Source organism: Protomyctophum parallelum, assembly GCF_964188405.1.
Source record: "Protomyctophum parallelum genome assembly, chromosome: 8".
Taxonomy (NCBI): Eukaryota; Metazoa; Chordata; class Actinopteri; order Myctophiformes; family Myctophidae; genus Protomyctophum; species Protomyctophum parallelum.
The window spans coordinates 30,754,833-30,767,008 of NC_139703.1; the positions used below are offsets into that span (position 1 = coordinate 30,754,833).

General features: G+C 42.4%; 1 protein-coding gene across 1 annotated transcript; it reads left to right on the forward strand.

Moving 5' to 3' along the window:
* Positions 1-971: 971 nt before the first annotated feature.
* Positions 972-11,710, forward strand: twf2 (twinfilin actin binding protein 2). Its single transcript, XM_083770414.1, has 8 exons — positions 972-1,383; positions 5,907-6,085; positions 7,167-7,262; positions 8,131-8,235; positions 9,211-9,336; positions 9,522-9,672; positions 10,731-10,852; positions 10,971-11,710. The coding sequence occupies exons 1-8, from the start codon at positions 1,287-1,289 to the stop codon at positions 11,136-11,138; spliced, it is 1,044 nt and encodes a 347-aa protein (XP_083626540.1). The 5' UTR covers positions 972-1,286; the 3' UTR covers positions 11,139-11,710.
* Positions 11,711-12,176: the final 466 nt, after the last annotated feature.

The following is a 12,176-nucleotide window of genomic DNA, read 5'->3' on the forward strand; positions in this document are numbered from 1 at the left end:
AATGTCTTCACCAATGTGTTTGTAAAGGTGTCTAGTACTAACATATCCCACATGGGTTTCTATTCAACCAACCTAGGGGAATTTTTGACAGCTGCTGAAAGTTGGGGTACCGTCAACATCCAATCTAAGGCAAAATGTTCTAATTTTCACATTTCAATGTACACTGCTACTTAAAGTTTAAGTAGCATGTGCCATGTCAAATTCCAAGCATTAGCTTTGCATGAAAAACACTCCTTGGGCTAAAACCGGCCATAGCTGTCATCACAAATGTGATGAGGTCAGCACATTTGGTTATAAGTGTTATGGCTATGGTTATGGCCAAACTAGAGGGTTTTCATGATTCTGAACCCGTTCCAAGCATTAGTCTTGCACGGAAAACACTGATTGGGCTAAATTTGAATTTAGCCATACAGCTTATATATTACCCTTAGATATTGCTCGTTTATACTGGAATTCAAGACCAGAGTTGAGCAGTCTTGCATTGGTGACGGAGAACATTTATCAGACTCACTCAATTGCAATCATTTATTGATTTAGTTTTGCTCTTGAAAAAGGAACCTTGACATTAATTTTGTTTGAGCACTACAACACGAGTATTCGGGGGGGGGAAATGTTTTAGAAGGCATTAGGCGGCAGGCCTCGGGTATTAAGTGTTGCACCTCTATTATAAAGATGCTCATTAAAGTAATGACCATACCTGGCTGCGTAAGTCTAGACATAAGTATCACATCACAGTGCTCTGAGCTCATTGTATCTATCACTGGGTCAGGGGCTCAAAAGCTAGGTTTGCACATGCAGGTCAGTCAGCAACAGTTACTTCCTCCTTGCCAGCGTGTGCTGGTGGGGTGGGGGTTTTAGAAGGCCAATACCCGAGGCTGGAGAGGCAGTGGCAGCTAAATTTGGGAAAGCGGTGATCAGGTTCCCTCTGTGCACATGATACTGCCCTAGTTACTAGAGCTGTGTGTCCCTTCTCAGTCACACTGTCACTCTCAAAGAGCCCACACTCACTCTCACATTCAGATCAGTGCTTAGTCACAAGTTCTACTTTTTTTTTTTTTTACTTTTATTTATAATTTTTCTTAATATCAGGCCAGACAGAATTAACTCCCCCCAAAACAAGAATCTGTGTACTGTGGAACTTCTTTCTTTGGACTGGACTCAACCTGTGGTTTTGGTTCTGTGGATCTTCTGTACCCTCTAGAACCCCTCTTCCCTCCTGTGTTTCTTGACCTCTCCTGGGAAACTCACTCGGCGGCGAGAGGAACAGATTGTCTCGCTGACCCGCCATGTTTCTGGTACTGGTGGTGACGCCGGAACTGAGGGAGTTCCTGGCCAGGGCAAGAGGTGGAGGTGTGCGCCTCATCCAGGTCCTGATCGAAGACGGTGAGTGACTCGGGTCTAATTTGATCATGACTCAGGCCTAGAATGGTGGGGCTGGTGGCAGTTTTAATTGATAGATCTTTATTACCAGTTTGCAATAATGCTAAAAGGCATAACACAAAAAGGCTTGTTTCCTGTATTCAATTTATCAAGACGTAGGGCGGCTGTGGCTCAGGAGGTAGAGCAGGTCGTCCAATGATCCCTGGGTCGGCGGTTCGAATCCCGGCTCCTCCTGTCCACATGTCGAATTGTCCTTGGGCAAGACACTGAACCCTACATTGCCTCCAATGATTTGGTCGGTGTAAGCTTGCCACCATTGGTGTGTGAATGTGGGAAGTGAGGACGCTGGCGTTGACTGTTCACCGTTTCACCTCCCAATGTATGAATGAATGAACCATTGTAAAGCGCTTTGAGCACTTGGAAAAGCGCTATAAAAATGCAATTCATTAGGGCATAGGAATGGGTGGGTATATTTTGGTGGGATACAAATTTCATCCATTTGGAAGAGATAACAAATAGTGTCCTCATTTCTTTATTTTTGTTTCAAAGAACATTTATTTCCTGTTCACTAAAGAGCTGGAGAGATGGGGTTACTGAGCAAATACTCTAGGGATGCACCGACATATCGGTCAATATCTGTATTGGCAAATGAAGCTGACATTAACTGATGGCATTGGCCGATATTTATCTTTTGTTGATACATTTTGCGCTGGCTATGTTGGTGTTATCTGCAGCCTACCAAGCTGTAGATTCTGAACAGTTATTTCTTATAATGAAGATGTATTTGTTTCCCTGGCACAAAAGAGGGAAATAATTAAATGAGCAAATATCGGTATCAGTATCGGCTAACGTCTAAATTGTTATTTTAAACATTGGTATCGACCAAGAATTTCCACATTGGTGCATCTCTACTCTATACGTAGCAATGATTACAATGAGAATATAGAGCTATTTAACATTTTGACTAGCTATTCTAACATATACATATCCCTTACACACCATTTAATGTATTCTTTCAGGTCCATTTCTACTCGGATAAATTAACTCTCAGGATTTTAATGTGTATTAAACATCATCACGTAGAAATGCTTCCATGTATGAGTGAAGTACAACTGATCAAAAACACTAGTTTCACAATCTGCTGGTCAGCTGCTGTCTCTTAAGTTGTTATGACTGCATGCCCAACATTCATTCAGTTGCCAGCCCAGAACGTTTGTTTGTGCAACATTGTGGTCACTGGATCAAGTTGTTGAGTCTTAACTTTCACATATCCCAATCACAGAAACATATAGACTGAAATAGGATTAATAAACAGCTCTAGGATGCAACAACTCCAGGCACACAACTCAAGATAATCATGATTGAATGATGTGTATATTTAGGGCTGCACTATCAATTGTCTGCTTACTAGTGATTATTCTACTTAATACATTGATTCAACTGATTTTAATCATTTTATTCTTTATCATTCAACCGTGTTGCACAAAAATAGTAGAAGATAGCCAATCAATCTACAAGCTGATCTTTTAGATCTGGTACTTACCAGATCTTACTTATTTCGTAAAATGTATTATTTGATAAAAATCAAGTTTATTTTTATTTTGTATAATTGATAATGTTTTTTGATTAACTGTTGCACTGTTGATTAACTGCCCTTGTATGAACCTATTATCAGTATCGTAGACCACTATAGATGTACAGTTACAGTGGAGGGAAATAACCATAACTGTCCCATGTGGCAGCTGTTGTTGAGCCACACAAGTCACACATGGGCCCGGTGCCAGCTGGGTCATCTAAATAAATTGGAAACTGTGGTACAAGGGCGGTTTCTAGACATTTGTCTATTGATGTCATAGCTTGCGTCACACCTTTCAAACTGGCATCCCTATTTTGGGAATGTCATTACAGGCAGAAAGATTTGGGGGGGGAGCCCAAATAGCAGATCTACAAGTTGACAACATGCTGCAAGCATGTACTGTAGTGTATATTAGCTACCAGTATTTTTTTAAATCTTTGAAAAGGGATTAAGTGGTTAATATAATTTGGTTAAATTGTTTTGAATATTATTTACAGGATTTTACTGTGTGGGCAGTTTGATATTGTGAAAGGTGGACCTTTTTGTGTGGTCTCTGTGATATTTAAAAATATGTCTTCTTGTCTTTAATATCTGTGTTGAGGTTATTTATGATTAGGTCTACACAGAGCCATAGAGTATAGACAGAGTTACGCAAACTCCGTTCACTTCATGCGGCCAGTCCAATGGCGGCTCTTCTACATAGACTTCTATTGGTTTGTCCCTAATTGAAGGCTCCACATAGGGACTACCGGAAGTTTACGGAATGCATTGGAGTCTATGGGCTCGCGCGAGAACATGAACCACGTGACCAGGCTGTAAATCTTCTATTAGATGGCTCTGGGTCTACAGTACAAAGAAAGACAGACTTGCGTGTAGCGTTGAGTGTACTGTAGCATCAGACTGTCTCAAAGGAGATGGTAACTGGTCTGTCGTACACCCTTACTGAAGTAGGCTACTGGTCTGTCGTACACCCTTACTGAAGTAGGCTACTGGTCTGTCGTACACCCTTACTGAAGTAGGCTACTGGTCTGTCGTACACCCTTACTGAAGTAGGCTACTGGTCTGTCGTACACCCTTACTGAAGTAGGCTACTGGTCTGTCGTACACCCTTACTGAAGTAGGCTACTGGTCTGTCGTACACCCTTACTGAAGTAGGCTACTGGTCTGTCGTACACCCTTACTGAAGTAGGCTACTGGTCTGTCGTACACCCTTACTGAAGTAGGCTACTGGTCTGTCGTACACCCTTACTGAAGTAGGCTACTCGGGGACTGTCTAGGGCTAGGCTATTTTCTTTTTTTGGACATGGTGACATGGTATGTCGCTGTCCAGCGACACACATTTTCATCATGCCAGTGTTAGTAAAATAAACAAGATCATTCTGTCCTATTTCATCACTGCTCGTGACTTGCTGGCGTTGGTACGCCACTTGTGTTTCTTTCAGCCAGAGCGCTTGCACATTCGTACCTGATTGACTGATGATGACATGAAGTTTAAATCTCGGGGGTAATAGATAAAACTCTGTATGTGTATCTAGCAGCCTATGGTTTATGTGTATAATATTTGCAAAGTGAAGAGCGGGAGAGACAGAGCATGCCCGATGGAAAGTATGTGTCTGTGCAGAGAGATGGAATGTGTCGGGGCTCAGAATAGCTACTGCTCCTGAGAGTGTCAGGAAATCCCCCTGCACCCCACAAGGGCATCAGACGCAGGATTCTGTGAATGTTTGTGTGGAGGTTAACAGACGTCATATTAAGTGATAGGGCCAGTGATCAAGCCGTTTAACACTGTTGCTAACTTTCACTATTCCTTTTTTATTTCATTGTTGTTCTATATACAGTATGTTTCTTATTATTAATTTCACTCTTAAGTAGGCTACCCAAGATGAAACAATGAATGTGTAACTCACCCATACAGGTTACAATCAGAGAAATGCTGATGGTATGTTTATATGGAGGCTAATAGCAATGATAATGAAGCCCAGTCAGTGGGTCACCCGTGCTGAGAGAAAATCAAGCGCTTCCAGTGACAGCACTTTAATCTGTCAATCTTAGCTTAACCCATGAATAACTTTAGACCATAGTTGACCTTTGCATTCCGAAGAGCTACAGATCTGACCTGTTAAATTCTTAATTGAAGTGTCGAGACTGATCCAGGCTAAGCGCCGCCACTAAATACCAGAGGAAGTGAAAGATGAGACGGGCGGCGGGTGAATGAGGTGAAGAACAAGGACTGAGGGATGATGTCATTGAGATTTTATTTTTTAACAGTTGGGCAAAACTATACTTGGTGTGCTTTTGTAGACAAGTCTGTGTGTGTGTGTGTGTGTGTGTGTGTGTGTGTGTGTGTGTGTGTGCGTGCGTGCGTGCGTGCGTGCGTGCGTGTGTGCGTGTGCGTTTTTCAAAAATATGAGATGACACAGCATTCTAGATTTAGAAGATTAATTATGTTCTCATTAATTACTATAGTCCCCAATGCCATCCCTGACCTCATTTGCTGTTGCTGTTGATGTGTTGTGACTGAGTTTCTTTCAAAAAGCGGCAGTGAAGTAATCTTAAACTATAGACAGAGTAATGGCTCTATAATGGCTTTGTAAGTGTACACTGCTACAATAGGTTTTCAGCTGAGCATCCCCTTCACCACCACACATTTTGTGTGTCTCTTAGGCTTTTCTTTCTTTCTCTTTGGTCCACATATGTATTTTATTAAATTTGTCTTAGGTTTGACTTTAATATACGGCACAAAACTAACTCAGGCAAGGTCAAAACATGATTCAGCAAGCTAGCGTATATTGGCAATTGGTTGTACTGAAAGTAATATATTGTATTATACTTTCAATAACAAATTACAAGCTTGTAGATCTTCTATTTCCTGCGAATGTTTCACCCAGAATATTGATGCTGGGGTTCACGTGGGTATAAGGTATGTGATGAGTGCTGCTCTGCATTTCAGAGCAGCTGGTGCTGGGTGCCTCCAGAGAGCCAGAGAGGAGCTGGGAGCAGGACTATGACCGCTTCCTGCTTCCCCTCCTGGACGACCAGGAGCCCTGCTATGTCTTCTATCGCCTCGACACCCAGAATTCACTGGGCTACGAGTGGATCTTCATGTCATGGTCTCCTGAAGAGTCTCCAGTACGTACTGTACACGTGATTGTCTCCACCAGGCCGAAGGCATGGCGAGAGAGTATGTTTTGCACTCCGTCCGTCCGTCCGTGTGTGTCTGTCCGTCCGTCCGTCTGTGTACAGCTAATCTCCGGCAAAGTTAACTTGGTTGATGCCAAACTTTGCACACACACTCCCTGGATACCAACGATGAACCTCTGCCCCAAATGATCCAGAACGGCCTGTTATAGCACCACCAGGAGGCACGACTTTTGAAAAACACATTTATTTATATTACTCCTCCAGATAAAATAGTTACACACTCTGGGCTCCATTTTGTTCGAGCATTCTAAATACAGTATTTGGGGATTTAGCAGTGGGGAAGGGGTGTTCCCCCACTAAAGTTGGTAATTTGGTTACCTGTCTAAATCCCTAAAACACCTCTGTTACCCGTTACATTATGCATGTGGTTTGGGCGTTACAATAATTAAACCAATCACTGTGCCACATGCCATTGCCTTTAAGAGATCCCTTATCCTGTCCATTATGCACAGTGCTATTGCTTCATAGCGTTACGGTCTCCCATGGAAGAGTGATGTGTTGCTTGCCTTGAAGTCTCACTTTGGCTGCAATCGCCCCCCACTTTTTCTAGTTACACTCTCATGCACAGCTCACATTCAAGCTAAATTGCCGTGTAGATACACAGTAGGCCTATGCATTATGTTGTGGCTCTCAGCTATAAACCTTGTATGTCCAAAGCTGTTACTTTTCTTGAAAGGAAAGAAGAAAACCTGTGCTCCAATGCATCCAATGTAATTCTCATTTGGTCACAAGCTCTTGTTAATACTCTTCATTGGTTAAATATTTATAAACCCCACAGACAGACTTAACCACCTTTACATGGATGGATTAACATTGCCACAGGCCCTAGCCTAGGCACAAACATGCCACAGATCTCCCCCCATCCCCGAAAGGCAGAAAGGTATAATATATTTTTCAGGAGTTCAACTCCTGGAAAGTTCTGATTCAATGGCCATAATTGACAGCATGTTCAGTCTCTGTTCGTTGTTCAATGCTGTACATAAAACTATGCCCCTTATGTGGGTTGCAGGTGAGACAAAAGATGCTGTATGCGGCTACCCGGGCCACAGTGAAGAAAGAATTTGGAGGTGGCCATGTGAAGGACGAGCTGTTCGGAACCGTCGAGGTCAGACATCAATTAGAACCAGAATAGATGTTTACTGCACGTGTTTACGGCAACACTTTTCTTTTTTAATATTTTCAAAAATAGTGACAATTGCCTATCTACAAGCTTACAGTGCGTACCCTTGCAGCGTGTTGTGAGCTTGTATATTGGCTATTTTCCCTATTTGTCTTATGTTGAAGTATATAGGACTTTCAACCGTATCTGCTTTATATAATTGGCAATTACTTATGCTCATAAGATGGCACAATTTCATTTTACTCACTCTGTTTCTCAGAGGTGAGCTGTGGTCATTTCAGAAACGTTCCCATCGATGATGTCCAACTACATCATCTGGTAGACAGGTTTCTCAACTGTCCACAGCCAACCTCTGAGACACAGAGCAAGTAGACATAAAGGTGGGAAAGGGAAAGTGTAAAATCTGTTTTCAACTTCACCCAGCTGAAGCAGTTAGGATTTAGGAGTTAACTATCTTGCTCATGGACACCTCAACACATAGCTGAGACCAAAAATTTTACCTGGAACCTTCGGTTTCCCATCCAGCCTGAGTCTCTACCCATTCACCCCTTCCTTAATGAGGACCATTTATACGAAAATGAGATTGAAAATGTTCAACTTTTCCCTTTAAGCTCAATTACATATAGTGACTATTAAGTTACAGTATGACCGCTCTTGCATTTTAATTTATATGTATGACTTTATGGAGTTCTCGAAATGGGGTCCGCGGACCCCCAGGGGCCCTTGAGGGAGTTCCAGATGGTCTCCCCAGAAAAAACATTGTAGCATCAGTTTAACCATTTCATTTACTGTACATCGGCTATTTGGAAATAGCCGATCCACAAACCCCTCTTGTTTGGACTGTCACCACTAGGAGGACATCAGTCTGTTGGGCTACCAGCGTCACGTGTCGTCCTGCTCTGCTCCCGCCCCGCTCACGGCAGCCGAGCAGGAGCTCCAGCGCATCAAGATCACAGAGGTCAGAGGTCAACCTGTCAGTGTTGTTGTCGTTGTCCTCATTGTCCTTCAGTAAATGCTATGCGTACTTGAGTATTTGAAGCAACCACCCGTGTCAGATGTTTAGGTAATTGACTATATATATATATTTGTTTGTTTTACTGCTGCTTTTCCAGGCCAGAGTAAGGCAGGTGAGTCATTTGTTGTCAATAAAGGTGGTTGATATTTCTTTGTTAAAATGTTAAAGCTCTATCCATTGGTTCCCGACCTTTGTGTACTGAAGTACCACCTCAGAAAATATGTGGCTCTCCAAGTACCACCATAATAACTAATGTTAAAATACAGGAGCGTAGATCTGCCCTTTTTGTTCCATTGCTAAGCCAATAATACTGCTGCTCTGACAAAACTCTGTCTAATCGCTAATCAGCACAACTGGTGATATTTCTAATGTGATTAATCCGTTCTCAAATCTTCTATTAACGGCTAGGGCTAGGTCATGCTCATTTCAGCACGGCTGGAGAGCTTATTTCAACCAATTGCTTGGTCAGAACTACTACCTGTAGTAATATTTCAGTCCACTTTAGTCTTTTTTCCCCTTTTTTGGGGCGTCTCCTCTGAGTACCACCAGAGGGGGGCTCAAGTACTACCAGTGATACTAGTACCAGTGGTTGGGAACCTCTGGATACCATAGTGACGGTGTTTGTTCAGTAACATGGATGGGTCTCCCTGTCTCTGTCTCCAGCTCTTTGGTAAACATAAAATACATTTTCAGGTCAGGATGCCAATTTTATCCAATCAGGAGAGAGAACCCCACAAAGATCCTTTATAACAACTTAGTTCCATTTTAGTAAATTATTTGATTCATCACTTCCAATCAATTGTTTATCATATCCAAAAGCTCTTGAGACACTTTCAGTGTTAAACACTTTTTGTCCTTCCTCAGTTGCCTGAATTGACTTGAACTGATGTATCTCTATGTGCACACTGCCCTCTACAGGTGCAGACAGAGATCAGCGTTGAAAGTAAGCATCAGACTCTTCAGGGGCTTGCATTTCCGCTTCAGGAAACAGCCAGCAGAGCCTTACAGCAACTCGCTCAAAAGCGCATCAACTACGTTCAGTTGGTGAGTGTCCTGAACGAGCACAGAGTAACATTGCCCTGGCCACGGACCCCCATAACTGGAGTTATAATGGGGGTCTGCAGACTAATACACACAAAACTGGGTTTATTGAAGTTAAAAAGTTTGAGAACCACTGATTTATATGATATATTTGTGACATTCTTCTATTTTATTACATTTTGTTTCAGAGGTTGGACACTGAAAAAGAGACGATCGAGCTGGTCCACTCCAACCCTACAGAAACCCGTGACTTGCCCCGCAGAGTTCCTACAGACACACCCAGATACCACTTCTTCCTCTACAAACACTCCCATGAGGGGGATCACTTGGAGTCTGTTGGTACGTCCTCAGTCCCTGTCTGTGTTTCACTGTCACTGTCCTCGCAAAACACCTCTCACTTCCACTACAATACTGCTCTGTTTCTCACCCATTGGTTCACAGCTGGACTACTAGTGGTCCATGGTATAATTACAGGTGGTCCATGGGAAAACGTTTCAGCCTGTATGTATGTGGCTGTATGCAGCCTACAAACATCAGTTATCCAATTCTCTCCCAACTTGCTACAAAAATAGCTCATGGTTCTGGCTAGGCAACCATCCACTTTTCCACCTTCACGTGTCTCCACGTCTCATCACAAACAAAACACATTTTCCGCCCGAACCTCTAGTATATTTTCTACTCACTGGCAGGTGAGTCATGAGACTGTTAAATACTGACTTCATTGTGCACGGTGTTGCGCATGGTGTCACGCACCAGAAATAGAAGATCTACAAGCTCACAGTGCGTTGCAGCGCAACATGTATATCTGCTATTTTCCATGTACAAGATCAGCGTGCAACCAATAATAAATCTGTTATTAAAGGTCATTACACACTACACAGTACACATGGGGTGTGTGATGAATTAAACAATCTTGGTGTTCTCGTTCATGGTGTTCTCGTTCACAGGCAGTGATACATTTACCTCATCTTGGAAAGTAATTATATTTGTGTTCTGTGGAGTTTAGTATTTGTTTTTAATTAATGTGAATTAATCACACAAAAACAACCTTAAGATTGTTAATGTTAAATATGAATACAAAAACGTATATAACTTGTATAATAAATATATATTGTTTTGGGGAGGTGAGGTGGGGTGCTCCTTGATGATTTATATTCGAAATATGCTAGTGGCGCAGAGCTCAAAATAGCTTGCAAACCACTGCCATACTGTACCACACATTGAGAATGTAGTTGGTCATGGCCAACTGTCCTCAACATTACTTCAAATTACTGAGAGGCGTTTGAGGACATAACCTCTCATCTGACAGCATGCTATAACCATATGCACAACTCGCAGGCAGCTGAGCGCATGGCTTTGCAATGATGTCTTTCTTTCTGTCCCATCTCTGTGTGTAGTGTTCATCTACTCCATGCCAGGGTACAGCTGTAGCATAAAGGAGAGGATGCTCTACTCCACCTGCAAGAGTCGATTGCTGGAAGAAGTGGAGAAAGATTACAATTTGGAGGTTGCTAAAAAGGTAAAATAGATAAATAAATGGATGCATCAACAGTGGGAGGTTCTCGGAATGCAAAATAGATGGTGGGGAAAAAACATAATGAACAAAAAATAAAAATACATATATTATCCGTATACAGTTGGAGATTGACAACGGAGATGAGCTAACAGAAGAGTTCCTGTATGACGAGGTCCATCCCAAGCAACATGTCCACAAACAGGCCTTCGCTAAGCCCCGCGGCCCAGCGGGGAAAAGGGGACACAAGCGGATTATCAAGGCGACAGGGGAGTCCAAACTGGACAGCTAGAGCTGGCCAAAGCCTTCTTCTCGTCATCATTGTCCACAGATTCAGTCCAGCCTTGTTCTATAATCCCATGTCACCGTACAAACTGTTGCCTTTTATTAAGTGAATGGCACATGCAGTAGATGGATTTCTTGTGTCATTTTTACGTTGACTATCCTTCACTGGTCGTTCAGCAAATGTGTTTTAGGAACCTTTGAAGGTATACTACAGTAAGATTCAGGGTTGTTTTATTTTCATGTTAAGATGTTAAACAAGCAATAAGGCAATTCAAACGTAGTAAAGGAAGAAACAAAAATATTCTGTGTTGGAGACTGGTAGAAAACTAGAAATGAGTCGGAATGCCCCATCAATGTGAAGTTAATGCTTTTGGCTCTTCTATACCTTTATACTCTATACTATTTTGAGTTGCTATATTTGCTGTTTACAATATAGTCTACTTTAACACGATTAATAATACAATTGTTTCATTCTCGTGTGTTGTTCATGTCTTTCCTCCAGTTAAAGTTTTCTATCAAACTTGTTTATAAAACAAATCAAAAATTCCAAAGTAATTCCAAATAAAATCCTAATTTATACTCTGAGTTCCTATCAGTTCATAACTATAGTACCAGTAAGACACCCTGAGGGCGGGAAGCGCCCTCTCCCTCATCCGCCTGGGTGACGGCAGACTGCTGGGCGCTGGAGCGCTGGCACTTTGGCATGCGGGGTCAGATCAACATATAGAATGAATTCTGTACGGGCCATATAAGGAGCGTGTCTTGAGTTTGATGAGGGCAGATCAACATATGGAATGTTAGAACAGGTCAGCTCCATATATGGAGATCTGAGGGTGGCAGCGGGGACAGTGACTTGAGTGTACAGGGTTTGTGAGGGCCCAGGTAGGGCCTTAATTTTCGGGCCTGTTGAGAACTCTAGTTTTCACCGGCTGCCAGGCAGAGCTGCACTAATAACTTTGGGGCGGACCCGTCTAGAGTTTGAAATGACAGGGTTAGTCAAAAGGGTGTCATCGAAGAGGAAGGACGGATGGCGAAGAATCAACAT